This window comes from Anarrhichthys ocellatus, unplaced genomic scaffold (genome assembly GCF_004355925.1).
Source record: "Anarrhichthys ocellatus isolate YVR2014 unplaced genomic scaffold, GSC_Weel_1.0 scaffold1, whole genome shotgun sequence".
Taxonomy (NCBI): Eukaryota; Metazoa; Chordata; class Actinopteri; order Perciformes; family Anarhichadidae; genus Anarrhichthys; species Anarrhichthys ocellatus.
In genome coordinates this window covers 7,809,009-7,826,323 of record NW_022280031.1, presented here as the reverse complement: position 1 = coordinate 7,826,323, position 17,315 = coordinate 7,809,009, and the positions used below count along the sequence as shown (strand labels likewise).

At 41.0% G+C, this 17,315-nt stretch overlaps 2 protein-coding genes across 4 annotated transcripts; one reads left to right on the top strand and one right to left on the bottom strand.

Annotated features, from left to right (window-relative positions):
• Positions 1-1,731: 1,731 nt before the first annotated feature.
• Positions 1,732-12,825, top strand: smarcc2 (SWI/SNF related BAF chromatin remodeling complex subunit C2). Of its 2 annotated transcripts, none has more exons than XM_031845839.1 (26): positions 1,732-1,848; positions 2,506-2,625; positions 2,726-2,811; positions 2,928-3,003; positions 3,619-3,711; positions 3,836-3,905; positions 4,009-4,078; positions 4,323-4,398; positions 5,577-5,821; positions 5,948-6,072; positions 6,203-6,256; positions 6,571-6,608; positions 6,684-6,814; positions 7,022-7,093; positions 7,233-7,346; positions 7,467-7,620; positions 7,715-7,831; positions 7,929-7,991; positions 8,073-8,331; positions 8,457-8,618; positions 8,859-8,920; positions 9,020-9,140; positions 9,232-9,395; positions 9,633-9,767; positions 9,851-10,223; positions 10,546-12,825. In XM_031845839.1, the coding sequence occupies exons 1-26, from the start codon at positions 1,738-1,740 to the stop codon at positions 10,608-10,610; spliced, it is 3,156 nt and encodes a 1,051-aa protein (XP_031701699.1). In that variant the 5' UTR covers positions 1,732-1,737; the 3' UTR covers positions 10,611-12,825. The 2 variants fall into 2 exon arrangements, with proteins under 2 accessions (XP_031701699.1, XP_031701691.1); XM_031845831.1 differs by having other exon boundaries at positions 2,922-3,003; positions 10,546-12,824.
• Positions 12,826-12,998: 173 nt separating this feature from the next.
• myl6 (myosin, light chain 6, alkali, smooth muscle and non-muscle) lies at positions 12,999-17,031 on the bottom strand. Of its 2 annotated transcripts, none has more exons than XM_031845850.1 (6): positions 16,936-17,031; positions 16,610-16,640; positions 15,417-15,560; positions 14,911-15,084; positions 14,638-14,715; positions 12,999-13,405 (listed from the first exon to the last, which is right to left on the bottom strand). In XM_031845850.1, exons 1-6 carry the CDS (start codon positions 16,936-16,938, stop codon positions 13,377-13,379), a joined length of 459 nt encoding a protein of 152 aa, XP_031701710.1. In that variant the 5' UTR covers positions 16,939-17,031; the 3' UTR covers positions 12,999-13,376. The 2 variants fall into 2 exon arrangements, with proteins under 2 accessions (XP_031701710.1, XP_031701720.1); XM_031845860.1 differs by having other exon boundaries at positions 16,610-16,637.
• Between the last annotated feature and the right edge of the window lie 284 nt (positions 17,032-17,315).

The window sequence follows — 17,315 nt, the reverse complement described above, 5'->3', positions numbered from 1 at the left end:
TATATTTTTTTCCATTCTTTTCTGATCTCTCATGTCTGCTGAATTCTTTTGCTGGATTAACTCATTATGAGGCTACATGGATAACAGAAACTTCGTATGATATTATATGACTACAGGCTCGGGACTGCTTGCATTTAGGTATTTTTTGTCATATATGTTAATATACTTAATTAATATTCTCAATGGGAGCTTTTTTGCTTATAGGATGCATTTAGGATTATACTTATTTGTTTGTGTAGATTAATATAATATCAAGTCTGTGATAGAGCACGCATTAGTGGCTCTCACTCCCTTTATCCGTGCAGATATTGGAAATTACTGTGTTTTAATATGAATGTATACATTTTTTTACAAAGGTATCTTTTAAATAAAATTTTAGATACAAGTGAAAAAAAGTTAAATACATATTTTGTGTAGCAGAATGATTCATTTTTAGTCTTGCTCATCCTGTTAATCATTTCCCTAAAGACAAAGGGAGATATGGAACAAATGCCACACCGTGACTCTCCTCAATTAATCAAAGTAAAATAAATTGGATCAAAATAATTAAATGCATTAATAATAATAAAGAGATAAATAAAATAAGTAGCAAGACACAGAGGATTTGAATAACTGTGAAAATGGTAAAATCAACTTAATAACACTTTCATAGATCAGGTCTCATACAATGTAAATAATGAATTGATAGACGGCCTAGTGGACAGCATACCTCAATCACATCAATACAAATCAAACAGATTATTAAAAACATATTTTTTTGTAAATACAATGTGTGCATTCACTGCCACTGAATCACAACCTGGTCCTTTAAAACTTTTGTATTATTTCGGTCTTATTTCAATAGCGCAGAATGTATGTTTTCTTTCTTTCTTTTTATTCAAGATTTACATGCTTTACTGGGTCATTTATATGTTGCAGTCTATTCGAGCAAGTTACAACTAATCAACCATCACTCTCAGCGAGGAAGCATAAAGTTACTTGTCGTCATACTCGTCATGCTTCATACTCAAAATAGACGCACTTCTTTCGGTTGCCACTTACAGTATCCACTAGTGCCGTGAGGTGCATCCAACTACCTGTTGATTCTGTAAATTGTTTCATTTTTTCAAATGTGTACAGACGGAGCGAGATCTAACGATGTGTTAAATTATATGGATTATAGGCTTTTGTATTTCATTTTTATGAGTTTTAAAATAAGTGTAAACTTATCGGGCCTATATGCAGATTATAGTGATAGAGGGCACACAAAAATATCCTTATTATTTAATACATAGACCACAGACTTTTCATCTCTTTCAAAATACCATTTTATTATGAGGATTTTTCACAAAATCACTTTTATCAGATAGGATTTATTATACTGCCCACCAGCAGTTAGAATTATGTCCACCTCCAAAATGTAAGTACTGCTTACATGTTAATAATAATGATGATCCAACAATATGGTAATATCATACTGACAGGAGCCATTCTGCAAGATGAGTAGCCTGCTTTATACTTACATTTCGTCACTTTTTCTTTGAAAGCAGGACTTTAACTAGTAGTGTAGTATTTTTACAATGAGGTTTTTAATTCTTCTCCACCATGGTGGAGCATGAAGAAGTATTATATTTATCTTTCCCTACATGAGTGCGCAACCTGCTGTACATTGGTTGTTATTACGCTCGCCATCAGTTGTAGTACCAGACGTTGGCCGTTGGGCGGCAGGCGACGTTGACTAGTAGTCTGCAGTCAAAGATGGCGGTGCGGAAGAAAGACGGCGGCCCGAATGTAAAATATTTCGAAGCGTCTGATACCGTTTCTCAGTTTGATAATGTCCGCGTCTGGCTGGGAAAGAATTACAAAAAGGTACTGACCGCATGTTTTTGTATCCGTGCACGTGGAGCTGTGATTTTTTCCCCCTAAAATGCGGGTACTTACCTATTGGGCAGAGGCAGTGACAAAGAGAGGAGGGAGGGTGCTGCTGAGCGTCCAGCTGTTTGATTCACTCGAGCCTGGATACAAAAGGATGCTGAGCCAACAGCTGCAACAGATGCAGCCGCTAAAAGCGGCATCCCGATACGTTATTGTAGCTCATCCGATGCAAAAGCAGCACACAATCAGTCCGCATGATGATAGTATGCAAAAGAGGTGACTTTAGCCGGCCAAGCCGCTAGCTAGCTAGTTAGCTAATCGGCTAACGGTAATGCAGCCCAGATCCAGATGTTGGCTGTGTGGCGCGCGCTGACTGAAGCCATGGCCTGTCTGGAATACAATAGACACATTGATTTAACCAAATAACTGCATCATTTCTTTAGGAGCTCGACAACAATAATGATGAAATAAACTATATTTACCATTTAATTCCCATATCACATGTTACATAACATGATTAATAAAGAAGATGCTCCCTCCACTTTTTGACATAACTGAGCCATCAGCAACTATCAGCACACTGTAGTTAACTGTTATCTGTCCTCCATGTGGCTCAGCACTGATTGCCTCTCTGTGTTGATGTCCTCTCAGTACATCCAGGCCGAGCCCCCCACCAACAAGTCTCTGTCCAGTCTGGTGGTCCAGCTGCTCCAGTTCCAGGAGGAGGTGTTCGGTCGACATGTCAGCAACCCTCCGCTCACCAAGCTGACAGTATGTCTCCTTTATCTGTCATTCACGCACGCACACACACACACACACACACACACGACTTTACCCCACTGAGGTATTTTAAACTGTTTTGCGTCTGCAGATGAAGTGTTTTCTGGACTTCAAGTCAGGAGGGGCTCTCTGCCACATCCTGGCTTCTGCCTACAAGTTCAAGAGTGACCAGGGATGGTAAGACTTTCTTTTTAGCTGGAATAAATGTTTACTAAACAAACAAACTGAAAATATATTGTGCTACGTGAGTGCGTTTCGTGTGTAACTCCAGTCTAATTTCCTGGTAGGCGCAGGTTTGACTTCCAGAATCCGTCGAGGATGGACCGAAATGTGGAGATGTTCATGACCATTGAGAAGTCTTTAGTGCAAGTGAGTTTGCCACCGAGCTTTTCTCTATGTATGTTTGTAACGCACATTACCTGGACAACCAAAATGCAATCGTAAATGTTTTCACTTCTATTTTTTGAGGCGTAATAGCAGTGTTTAAAATCCTTTTTTTGTATTAAGAAAGTTTCTTTCACGTCACTCACTTTTACAACATTCCCATAATTTGCCACAATTAAAATGGTTGTTTTTAAGAAATCAAGTTTGAGCTCCAGCAGGAGTCAGTTGATACATTTTTTTCCATTTTTTATTTTTTTTGCTGAAGGCAACATAGCTCAATAATTGCAAAGAAAAAACTCTGAGAGATTGCATGTCTCTTACGATCATATTTGTGAAGTGTCTGAGAATCCGGCTGCCTGAGCGTTACAGAAAGACATCATGAAAGGCACCCAGTCAAGTGACTTGAGCAGTAATCCTACTTCCTGCAGTTACACTACAAGATCATTCAGCTCCCTTAACCTGGAGAGCTCAACAACACTGACACTGAGTTTTAATGGAGATTATATGATATTAAATATATAGATTTTCTATAGATTTCCTGACTATTTGAATTTTGATTTTCACAAATTCACACATCTGCTGCATTTCTTTTAAATTCAGAACAACTGCCTGAGTAGGCCAGTCATCTACCTGAGCTCTGACATAGAGCCAAAGCTGCTTGGGAAACTAAAAGACATCATAAAAAGACATCAGGTGTGTATTTTGTTTTGTTAAAAGTCTCAGTATTACATACAGAAAACACACTCAAAACATATAACTATTGTTATGTTGTAATCTAAATTAAAACAATATTTCCTCGTGACTTTATCTGTTGCAGGGCTCAGTAACTGAGGACAAGGCCTCCAGCTCCCATGTTGTTGTTCCTATTCCCACCAACCTGGAGGAAGGTGAGGCTTCAGATGTCGTGTTAAACACAGTTTATTGTTTTTATTGTGAATTCTGCTGCAATGAATAGCTCTGTGCTGATGTCCTTTTGTCTTTGTGGTCCAGAGGAGTGGGTGCGTCCAGTGATGAAGAGAGATAAGCAAGTGCTGCTCCACTGGGGATATTTTCCTGACAGGTTGGTGCTGAGTTTACAGAGATATGAACACCATTCAAAGTTTTACACTGAAATGGAAACATTTTACACTTAACTGTGGACGTATAACACTGTAGAGTGGATCTGCCGTTTACTTTAAGCCTCATACTGCTCTTAACTCTGCAAGGTTACGTACACCATGGTCTACCTGAGTTGTTTTTTACAAGCCCAAACTTGTAATCTTTTCCCTGCCTTGACCTTTGACCTCCTTCCTCTCACCATTTAGTTATGATACCTGGATCCAAGCCAGTGAGATTGAGGCTGCTGTGGAGGATCCTCCCGGCCCAGAAAAGCCTAGGAAGGTATTTATTTTCTAGTTTGTTGTCTCTCTGTTTTTGTGTCATCCATTCCCAATTTTTTTAAATCTGTGTTCTTTATCCTCTCTTAATTTAACATTCTTAATAAATCCTTTTTTAACATCTGCTTACATACCCCCTAAGTTTAATTAAGCATATTTCGCACTGTTAAACTACACCAAATATACAGTGTAAATATTTGCTGTATTGACTTGTTCCTGCCCTTAATAATTGAGCCTAAATGACACTTAGAGTGAGTAACATATTCAAATCAAATATGCTGTTTTTAATGGATGCATGAGATTTTAGATTTTAGAAATTTTAGATGCCTGTGCATCATTTTTATGTACACAATTTTGGAAAACGTCTTTAAGTCTTGAGTATGTAATGATGGAAGTTTATTTGATCTGTCTCAGCCTTTTCTTTATTATACAAACCTGTCAGGGGACTGTAGAGTGTACACAGAGCCGATAGCTCCCTAGTTCGGAAACTCTTCTTTTCATATTTTTATTTCTCTGCAAAACATAACATAAATTGGCACTTGAAGCCACCGTGCTGACTCTGGCACTTGGCTGAACCATGAATTAAAGGCAGCGTCAGTAGCTCTTATTGTGTCTTCAGAGCATCAACCGCTCAAGGCGCTCAGCACTCACTCGGACATGGTAGTCAGAGCAGTGAAGCGTTCAAACGTTTGGAGCTGTTTTCACACACAGATCAGCACACTGTGTTAGTTTGCCATCCTGTCACTCTGTTTACTCACAGTAGAAATGTCGACCACAACTTCAAGATGACCTGATTAAGATTAACCGCATTGGTCTTCATTCAGTGACTGCTCCTTAAGTCTCTGTAGAATTGTTTTTACGTAAACATTAATCCTTTAAAGTTTCCATTGAACTCAATCCAGCCATTATTGCCCAAATATAATAAAGTTTCAGCCACAAAACCGACATAGGATCCAGAAAGCACCTCCACTAATGTTCTCAGCAGCAGTACTTTTGCTGTGGGTACCCTCAAGATTTTGTGTTTTAATTACATTTTCAGACATGTCATTTGAATCCATGTGTACAAGGTAACATTGTGCCGTGTTGAATGAAGGATGTAGCTGAAAAGTGTAAAACACACTCCTGGTTAAACTATGGAATAAGTTGGTGACATCTCACTCACTGAACGCTCTCTGTTTACAGGTCCATGCCAAGTGGATTTTAGAGCTGGACCAGTATAACGAGTGGATGAATGAGGAGGACTATGAAGTGGGCGAGGGCTGCCCTAAGAGGAAGAGGATCTCAGCCAAGACCTTGACGGATGAGGTGACCGCTCCTGATGAGCGGAAGGACAAGAAGCCCGGCAGTGCCAAGAAGAGGAAGAGGTCGCCGTCGCCATCCCCCACCCCTCCGCCTCAGGAGAGCAAGAAGAAGAATGCCAAAAAAGGGTCGGTAACCAGATGTGTCTTGATGCAATGATGTCACACTCATCAGCTGTCAGAACCAGTTGTGTCAGAGACATTATGCAGTATTGTAAAATAATGTATTTTGTGTACGTGTGTCTGTGTGGACAGGCCAACGACCCCGTACACCAAGTCTAAACGGGGCCAGAGGGAGGAGGAGCAGGAGGATCCCAGTAAAGACTTGGATGAAGCGTCACCTGTTCCAGCGTCGGAAGAGGGAAACCCACCTAAAACAAGTACACAAATGTTCAAAATATACATAAATAAAACAATATATGATCATTAGACTAAATCTCTGTTGTCTCCCTCTAGACTTTAAAGTAGTTGTTGTTTGTTACTGGCTGACGTTATACTTTCTTTTTGCAGATAACACCAAGAAGGACTCTGATTCAACTCCAGTCAAGGGAGGAACAGATATGGGTGAGCAGAAAGTTGTGTCACCTCCATCATGGCCACCTATAACTACTATTACAAGAAAATGTCCTTTTTCTGTGCAAACACTGGAAAAGCAAGAGGGATCCACTGACATGTGTTTCACCAATTTAGTCGTGGATCTGGGTTTTTCCCATATTATAAGAACACATTGTTTTACTCCCACAGCATGGAGGAAAAGTGTGCATTTCAAGCTGTGAATGAGTCCTCCATTCTTTTTGAGTTCATTTTGTGTTAAGTGAATGTCACGTCTCTCTGCCCTTGTTTTATATTCACTTACCATTCTTTTGCGATTTGAACAGACGAGCAGGAGGATGAGTCCATGGAAACAACAGGCAAGGTAAGGTAGTTTGTAAAACTGCAGGAAAGTGTGGGGGCAGTGAGCGCAGTAAACCCATATATCATGTTTGAACAGGAGGAGGAGGAAGGCTCTCCCAGCGTGAAGGGTGAACCGGTGAAAGGCTCGGACCTTCACGAGGACAACGTGACCGAGCAAACTCATCACATTATTATACCGAGCTACGCTGCCTGGTTTGACTACAACAGGTAAGAAAACATCTGATTCCAGATATGTTACTGATGTATTTACAGTGAAAAGTGAGATATGGGTGAAATTAGCTTGTATGAAAACCAGCATAGTCTCAGCTCTAGAGAGCACAAGACAGGAGAAGCAACTCAAAAAGTCGAAGTGAGTCATCCATACGTATTTCAGCTGCGAGTCCTCATAATGTCGTAATTGTCCCCCCCCCCCAGTGTTCATGCCATTGAGCGCAGAGCCCTGCCAGAGTTTTTCAATGGGAAGAACAAATCCAAAACCCCAGAGATGTGAGTATTTGATCTGTACACAAAACGAGATTAGATGTTTTTATGAGTTATTATCTGAAGTCTTTATCTGACACACATTTTAAAAAGCAATCTCATATGACACAACAGTAAGTTGAGTTTATGCACCTCCTTCTTTCAGTTACCTGGCGTACAGGAACTTCATGATTGACACCTACCGGCTGAACCCTCAGGAATATCTCACGTCCACGGCCTGCCGCAGGAACCTGGCAGGAGACGTGTGTGCGATCATGAGGTAGTTGGAGGCTGAATGTGAATATTTCTACTCAATCCAGAGTTTGTCTGTATTTAGATGGTCGCTTGTTTTGGTCACACCGCTGTCAGTGTTGTACACTCTGTGCTTCTTCTGCTGCAGAGTGCACGCCTTCCTGGAGCAGTGGGGCCTGATCAATTACCAGGTTGACTCTGAGAGCCGACCCACACCCATGGGTCCCCCGCCCACTTCTCACTTCCACGTCCTGGCAGACACTCCGTCCAGTCTGGTGCCCCTGCAGCCCAAGACGTCCCAGGTCCACATACACTCTCACACACAAACACAAATAAAAACATGCACGCACATGCTCTGGGTTGTTTTACACGTGTCCTGTCATTGTGCACCTGTAGACCCCTGCTACCCAGCAGATGATATCTTTCCCAGATAAAGTGAAGGAGAAACCAGCAGATCTGCAAAACTTTGGGTTGAGGACTGACATGTACAGCAAGAAGACTTGTTCTGCAAAGGTACGCGTCCAAGAAAATGCATGAAGGAAGGATTCTTTTTCTGTCAATTTACAATAACCTCCCATATTAACAAAGTGGTGGTGATATTTGTGCACAGAGCAAGAGCACAGCGAGCTCTATGAGGGAGTGGACGGAGCAAGAAACACTACTACTACTTGAGGTACAAACTATCCTTAAAATCAATTGTGTGAAAATAAGAAAGCAGAAATGCGAAGCTAAATGTAGTCCCCACTTCTCTCAGGGGTTGGAGATGTACAAGGACGACTGGAACAAGGTTTCAGAACATGTGGGCAGCCGTACGCAGGATGAGTGCATCCTGCACTTCCTGCGGCTGCCCATTGAAGACCCTTACTTAGAGGAAAACACGTCGTCCCTGGGACCACTAGCCTACCAGCCCGTACCTTTCAGCCAGGCAGGGAACCCTGTCATGAGCACAGTGGCCTTCCTCGCCTCTGTCGTCGACCCACGTGTTGCCTCGGCTGCAGCCAAATCCGCTCTGGGTGAGAAGGAGCTTATTTTGAATTGAATTTACTGAATGTTTTTGATTTTGAATTTAAATATCCCTGGTCTCTTATTGATTACTCGTTAGTAACCGATGACCTCGATCTGTCTCTCTCCCTCTTAGCGGAGTTTTCTCGTATGAAGGAGGAGGTTCCTGCAGCGCTTGTTGAGGCTCATGTGCGGCGGGTGGAGGAGGCAGCGAGGGTCAGTGGCCGACAGGACCCACTGTACGGCTTGGAGGGTAGTGGCATCGCAGGCACTGGCCTGGAGGAGGGAGACAGACCTGGTAGGATGGACACACACACACATGGGCTGTAGCCAATCAAAGAAAATCTTGTTGCTCGTTCCTCTAGATTAACTCAATGGCCACAGTGCACTGTGCGCTCTACTTGGTACCCTAAATCAATTATAAATAAAGATAAAAAGCTATTTGTAGTATATTAAATTATTTTAAACCTCATTATTTTATACTTAGCACCTGCCCATATTTATTTAGTTTCCATAGAGTGACTTGTCGTCTCTCTAGATGAAAGCAGTGATGAAAGTAAGAGCGACAGCCAACCAGGTGAAGAGAAGAGGGAGTCCAAGGTATGATACGTGTTCGATATAACGTGATATTTCTGTTTTGTGAGTTCTGCTGATGAACTGCTGCGAAGCTCATTGTGTCTTGTTTGCTTTCCCATACAGGACAGCAAAGATGGAGCGACTGAGGAAGAGGAGAAGCAGGCAGAGAATGGGAAGAAGGAAGAAGAAAGAGGAAGAGAAGCAGAAGGAGAGAGGGAGACGGACAAAACAGAGTCGGAGATTGGTATGGAAATGCATCTCAGTCAGAAAGAGGAAATAGAGTGTTCTTGACAAAGGTTAAAAAAAACAGAGGCTTTTTTTTTTTCTTCTCAAAGGTGATGGGGAGAAGGCGAAGGACGGAAAAGAGGGCACAGAGGAACGACAAAGAGAAGCAGAGAGTGAAGGAGAGAGGAAGGCGAAGGTGGAGCGCGACGTTGGAGAGGGGAACCTTGCCACCGCTGCTGCGTCTGCACTCGCTGCTGCTGCTGTCAAAGCCAAGGTAAAGTTTAATATTACTGTATCCTTCATCACCTTCCTATGCCTCCGCGTCTGCAACAGCCATGGCATCATGACAATTTCAACAAATTTCTAATTGGATAAAATGTTGAAGTGATGTTATTTTTGACAGACGGATGTAAACTGCGTGGCGGAGGCGTACAACTATGAAGCTGTGATTTTAGTTTTTCTAACTTTCACATTTTGTTGAATCTAAGTTTCTCCTTCACGTTCTTCGTAGCACCTGGCTGCAGTTGAAGAGAGGAAGATTAAATCTCTCGTGGCTCTGCTGGTGGAGACCCAAATGAAGAAGCTGGAGATTAAACTGCGACACTTTGAAGAACTGGAAACCATAATGGACAGAGAGAGGGAGGCCGTAAGTTAAGGATTCTGGGATATGTAGTATAGAGACTAATTACACTACAATACCTGTAACCTTTTTACTTTTTGTGTTTGTAGTTGGAGTACCAGCGTCAGCAGCTGCTGGCTGACCGTCAGTCCTTCCACATGGAACAGTTGAAGTATGCCGAGATGAGGGCCCGCCAGCAGCACTTCCAGCAGATTCAGCACCAGCAGCACAGCCAGGCCGCGGGCCCTAATGCCAACCAGGCCGCCCCAGCACCAGCCCCAGCACCCCCGACCGCAAGTCAGCAGGCTCCCAACACACCAGCGCCGCAGCCGGCCCCCAGTCCCGCGCCTCCGGCCTCAGCTTCTGCCCCGGCCCCTGAGTCCCAACCCCCTCAGGGTGCTCACACCTCGCCCCCCTGCCCCCCAGGTGCAACCCCAGCTCCCCACTCAAGCTCCAGCTCCAGCACTACTCCTGTACTCCATGGTGAGTCCAAAGTTTGAGCAATATTTTGATCACAAGTTCTTAAATACATGATACATCCATTATTTTTAGTATATTTGTCTGCTCTCTCATCCCTATTGTTTAACTTAGATCTCTATATCCATTACCATGTATTTAAATAAATACATTTTGGATGGATGTCAATATATATTATACTAAATTCTCAACTCATACACTATTATCAGCTGTGAATTATTTGTCCTGTTAACTTCACTTGAGTACTCAAAACAAGGAGAACGTTTTTTGAAAATGTGTCAAAAAGTCATTACATTTTTCGCCTCCTCACCTGTTTTACCCGTTACAGAGCCCACCCCCCCTCTTCCTGGGGAAACACTCCACCCCTCAGCTCCAGTCCCAACTCCACAGTGAGAGAATCACACTCAGCCTGAGAATCCGAATGACTTTGACCACTTGCCGGTATCATCTGAAATGAAGAAATCATAAACCGAAAGAAGAACACATTTTACATGTTCAGCTCTTTTATTTGTTTGGTTTATTTTTTTTTTTCCAACAGGACAACTGATGCAAGAAAGAAAACATGATAACGTATAAATCAAACCAGCTCTACTTCAACTCTCTGTTGAACATGATGTCCTTTTTAAATTGAATCTGCCTATGAAGAAAATGAAGTTTCAAACAGAAGCTGTTGGTCCTGTGCGGTCGATTGGACAGCAACATAATTTGAAGCTTAACACCAGAGTGAACTACGAGGGTCTCACCGACATGCTGCCAGTCAAGGAAAGAAGAGAAAAGACTCATCTCGCGTTTTCAGTGTTTTGGCAATTGTTGCATTTATTTCCTGCAACAGTTTGACACAGCTTGTGAAGTTGGTGCTTTACAATCTCTCCAGAGTCCCCCCCCCCCCTTGTACTGTAGGTACTAATTACAATATATGTAAGACAAAAATGCACTTTTAAAATGTTTCCCAAGGTCTAATTGAAAGACTCGAAGCATCGATGAAATTTAACTTTAGCACTTATATCATCCTTTTGTTGTCTTAAATACTTTTTCATGCTGAAGGTTTTGAAAACTTGATTGGAAATGTTACTTTTTCCACTCTATTTGTATTTGTTTTACATGGACAAGCAGTCACTCTACAGGGTCTGGCCTGGAGGTCACATGTCTAAAACCAACGTCTCTCTCCAGAGAAATGTCTGCAATGAATGAAAACAAACCAGAAGACAGTTAGAAATACAGTTGGTGTGGATGCAGTTTGAGACATTGTACTGTAAACTGGATTCTTTGTTACAAACACACCCTGTAATGATAACATTTGAAAGTTCAGACAGCATGAAATTATCATCCTGAGAAGACCTCTCTTTAAATATATCTTAATAATGTCCCTCCTTTCGACAGCACTTAAGGAATAACATGTTTTAATTCATGTTTTTCACATCTGGATGAACTAAAGCATCCAGGAGTTTGTGAGGAATGTAGTTTTGTTCAAAAGGAATGATTGAAAGTCTGGGAACGATACGTATACCAGTGACAGCATGAGTGTTTTATTATAATTTTAACTTTTGTGTTAATTGCTCAACCAAAATGTTTTATAATCATGTTTATCTCACATTTATTCAGTGAGTTGTATTGAGGTTGCTTGGGAAATTAAGAAGATTTTTTTAGCGGCTTGTTTTTCGCTGGTGCATTTCAAGTTACACATGGAAGAAATGTGAAGCCGGTCAAAAAACAAGGGAGCTCGCACCTTAAACAGCTGACGATGGAGAATTGTGTCCTTAATATCTGCAACAATATCCTCACTTTTTATCCTATCAATTTTTATATTTTTTACTTTCTGTTTTTCCATATCCTTTCTTTGATATGTCAACATTGTAACTGTATATTATTACATTTGTATCTTATATTTACCCTCTCCACTGTTGCGTATGAATCAGGCAGGTTTGTTGGAACCGTCTTGAGATGTGACTGTGAGCATTTGTGTATGTGAACGCATGCCATTAAGATCTGTAAACAACATTACCGTTCAGTTTTACTTCCAGTGCCATTCGTCGTGTGTCACAGAGTTTGGAGAGTTCAAAAAAACAGGCTTCCTTCTGCACACGACACGTCACGTCAGTGTCATGAATTATAATCCAGTCGGAAGGTGAAACTTTACAGTTAATGTCCGTCAAGCCAGTATTGCAGACCTCACCATAGTTGTGAGCATAAATGGACTTCTTTTATCTGTGTTATTACTACATTGTGTGGATTTTGTGATATGAAATAAGTGTATGTTCAGTTTCTGTATGTTTTTCACGATGCTGAAGGTAGCAGCAGTTGCATTGATTATTATACCGTAGAATCAATCTTTCCTCAGTAAATCATCACATTCTGACTGACAGTTACTCTGGCAGTTTGTATTTAACAACAAAATGCATAACAAAAGGGGTTCAGGTTTTAATTACAAAATGTTGGGGAAAAAATAAAGATGTGAAGAGGAAGTCATTGTGTGGAGTGGTTTGTGTTATTATTTATATTCTAAATAATTTAGCATTTTAAATACATCTTGTATGTGTAAAGTCTGCGCCGTTTGTTTAAGTTTTCTATGAAGATGCAATTTTCAAATGTCACGAATAAAGTCATATCATAGTGTGTCATAAAAAAGTATGTCATTAACAATTAGAACCATCCCAAGAGATGGTTCATCAGAGATATTATACTGTATATGAGCCATTGAAATGAAATATGCTTTGTAATGCGACTGCAGATGTGCATTATCTTTGCCCTTTAAAGACACATTTGAAGACACGGAGGCTGAAAGACACTTTGGAAACTAGGATTTTTATTCAATACTGTTAGATGAAACATGTCACATTATCAAACCAAAAACAAAAACAACAAAAGCTGTAGACAACAAGACTGATGGGTTAATAAAGATGTAATAGGTGAAATCATCAAGGGAACCTTCCTACAGAGAGTACCTGCGAGGCTGAATAATGTTAGGAGAAATGAGATGAAAGGGTTTCTTCACATTAGACTGAATAGGCACTTTCGAAATAAATTGAAGATGTCAAAAAAAAAAGAAGAGAAAGGAGACTTGTTGGAGGTAGGATGACGTGGATGGAAGGGCAAGACGAGACAAACAATATAAAAATATTCAGGAATAAAATTAAAGCTGGAAGTGCATTTCTGAAATCCTCAACCGCTCATCACCATCCGGACGAGTTCTGTCACAAGAGAAACAAAGAGAGACACATCAGCATCAAATATGAAACTAAAGATCAGAAAACCATCAATGCACAGGCCACGTAATGAGCTATAATGAGTTTTTAAACATTTGTTCTAACTGCAGAGGCTTAACTTTTGGAAGAATTAGCAAAGCCATTTACTGTTCTGGTATTATCTCTTCTTTTATGCCGTTTGGCTTTAACTGTTAGCACAACGCGGGTGAATGACTCTAGCTGCATTACGCAGCTGTTGGAACTAAACCAAACATCTTTTGGGTTCAAGAAAGTTACTAAAACTGCAACGCTGCACTGCATGTTACGACGTGTACAAACTGTCTCTCTTCACGAGTTGTTATTGTACATCAAGGCTGTTTTTTCTACTTTATTAAAGAGAGGTTAAACAATCCCCCTTGGAGTGATTGACGTTCCACCACTTATTATAAATAATACAGAGATATGTTTGTACGACCATTACCTTCTCTTCCAAAGTCCCTGTGATTGCATTACGTATTGAACTTAAATATATAGGTTTACTTAGCATTACTGGTATTTGGATCCCAGTAAAATGCATTTACTCTGTTGTCACCTTGTCTAGGCCTGGTGTCTCGTGTTTGTTATGTGACAACATCAGTGCTTGGAGTGAAGCATTTCTCTTTCTTCAGCACTAGTATTCTGTCATTTGGTGTTGTATTTGTGACAACTGTTGGTCTTGTTATATATACTGCATTTTGCTTGAAATGAACTTCACCCCTTGTAGTTAGCTATTACACCTATGAATTGTTACCTGCCATCTGACTCTCTGACTACAAACTTCTTTTTAGAAGTCAAATTTTAGATGAATCAGATGACACATCATTTCTTTGATTCCTTTATTCCCTAATTGTTCAAATGTGTTTTTTTGTGTGTGTTCTCTGTGATTCCTAAAACTTACTTTCTTCCCCCTCTTTTTTGTTATTATTGAGGACTTGTGGTGCTCCTACGACGGCCACGTAGTTGTGCCACATTTCCTACTTACTCAGCTTGCTCGAAGCAGACAAGTTCGCTCCTTTATACAATTCCCAAAATGCTGTGCAGCGGTTTTTAAGGTCTTGTTATTACATTTCAATAGACTCACTATGTATCGGGACATACCGAATCTTTTTCTGGCATTCTAAATTGTATGGTAGTACGGGTATTGGAACGTACCAATAGAGCCATCTGAGTGCATCTGTCCACATACTGTGCAGTCTTACCTTCATAGTTAATGCAGCCATTGGCGTCTTCGTGTCCCGCTAAAAGAGTTTCCACCTCCTCCTCTGTCATTTTTTCACCTGGCACAAACAAAGAAGAATTAAAACCATAACCATATAAAGGACTCTCTCACAGAGGAGACAGCACGCTTACATTGTTCTTGGTACAGAAAAGTGCCTGAAGGGATTTTACTTTGCATGACAACACATACATCAGCTGAACTAGATCAGGTTTACTGGCAATTCTTTGTGTTTTGCAGGTTTTTGTTGACTTGCCTAGTGTAGTGAGAACATGACGCAGCTCTGCTCCCATCACTGTGCCGTTTCCCTCCTTGTCAAAGACCCGCAGACCTTCTACGATATCCTCAAAGGAACCCTGGTCTTTGCTCTTAGCAATGGCCTGAAGCATGGGCAGGAACTGTTCAAAATCCAACATCTTATAGTTCATCTCTGAAAGGCAATCAGCAACAAATAGTTTACATTCTAAACACCCCCGACACAGTTAGAAAAAGGATCAAAATGCAGTTTTCACAATACCAGAGCTTTCCGCTGAGTGCTCATTTATTAATGTACTAAATCATCATTACTAAAATAAATGCTGTGTACTGTATGCTCATGTCTGTGCCCCGAACAAGTCAGAAAAGGCGTTTCAGCACATACTGATGCTCTGGTGTTGTAATGAGGGGTTAGAATTGTACACACAACCTATCTGTTAACCAGAGCAAAGATAAAGTAGGTTGAGTCGGTCTGGTATAGCTGCAGCTGGTGAATCAGAGGCTTGCCTTCTAACTTGGGGTTTCCCAGGACCTTGAGCACCTCAGCGTTGACAGGGTTCTGTCCAAGGGCCCGCATAACATCCCCACACTGGCTGTAGGTGATCTTCCCCTCACCCGTCCGGTCAAACAAAAGGAAGGCCTCCTTGAACTCTGATATGGAGACAGAGAGGTAGAACTCATTCAGCTGTGCAGTATATAAATAAACTCCAACGTCAGAGACACACGCAAACATAGATATGCATAACACCGTGCTTATAACGCTACAGATACAACCGTATGTGTGGACCTTTATTGAATGAAGTTGTTTTGTGTAGAAGAACAGCTGATAACACAAGTTGTTTTGACATTAGATACAGAAAGTCTCTGCATTTTCTCAGTTGCACAATCCCGACACTGCTGTGTAGGCGCATTTTCGCAAACACTTATCTTAATTACTGTGGCTTATTGATTACGCATTCACCTCACAAATAACACGTAATAGCTCTCCGCTACCTGATATTACATGTTAGCAGCTTTTAATATTCGGTTTTCTGGTTTAGGGTATTACTTGGTATCAGCTCAGAAACATACTGTTAGTTGGTGGTTGTTGTTGGAGCAAATACAATCTTTAAAAGCACAAACTGTTTGCAAGACTTCGGTCCTGTTAAACAACACCACACAGTAGCTAAGGTCCTACATCAATGTGTACTATTTGTTCTGACAAAGTGCTTTAGTGAGTGCCACAAGAGAATAGCTTTAGTGACATTTGCCTTTAAGTACACCAGAAAAATGACGTCTAGGCCAAACCCCTGATCCACACATTGCTCTGCTAAAACACAACCTGTCAGCATCATGACCGTCAGCGTCAGCATGCAAAAACACAAAGACGCTTGATTAGATCACATGTTGTTGCAGGTTAGTATACAGCATTCTGTGGCACTACTCGTGATGAATTCAAGTAGTATTTGTTAGGTAGTCGTGACAGGCATTGAGCCTCACACAGTTATAAAGTGAGTGTGTGTTGAGCTCAGTCTGTCACAGTTACCTGAAGGAGTGCAGCGGTTTGCAGAGACAACAGTCGAGCTACAGGGTCAGAGTGACGAATTCATGAAGCTATACCGTCATTTAAAATCAGAAGGCGATGATATGTTTGGCTGTATAACCGGAGCCATTAAAAGGATAAAATCCCTTTTGCTCATCAGACGTTAACGTTGACTCACCCATGATCTGGTCCTCTGTGAAGTCAGACTGCTTGAGGCGGGGGTTAAAGCGGCACAAAGGGAACAACAGACCGGCGTTAGTGTAATGTGCAAATGCTTCAAGTTAATCCTCCATTAATGCTACCGTACAGTAAAGAAACGGATTGTGGCTAAAGGCTTAACGCTAGAATGAGTGAAGCAGGCCAGGAGAGATACGCAGCTAGCTAAACGTTGACTTAACGTTAATCATATGAATCAATGAATAAAGAACGACGTTGTCCTGGAGTACACATCTTTCAACAGCAACTATTGTTTATAAATCAGCTCAGAGTAATGCATCTACTCACCATGTCGGTTTGAGGTCGTAGGATGAGAGACGGGCGAGGGTCTCGTATCTTCTCTATGCTAATGAGGAGGACACCAGCTAGCTGTCGATCATCAGCGCATCTGATGACGTCACTGCACAACAGCCAATCATATGCCTGGATTTCAGGGATGCAGTTACACATATATATACAGTATATATATAAATAAATATGGTATATGTGTAACTGCATATATATACATATACATATACATATATACATGTATATACGTATACATATATACATGTATATACGTATACATATACATGTATATACGTATACATATATATATACATATACATATATATACACATGCATACACATGCATACATATATATGGTATGTTATATGGTTGTATTCAG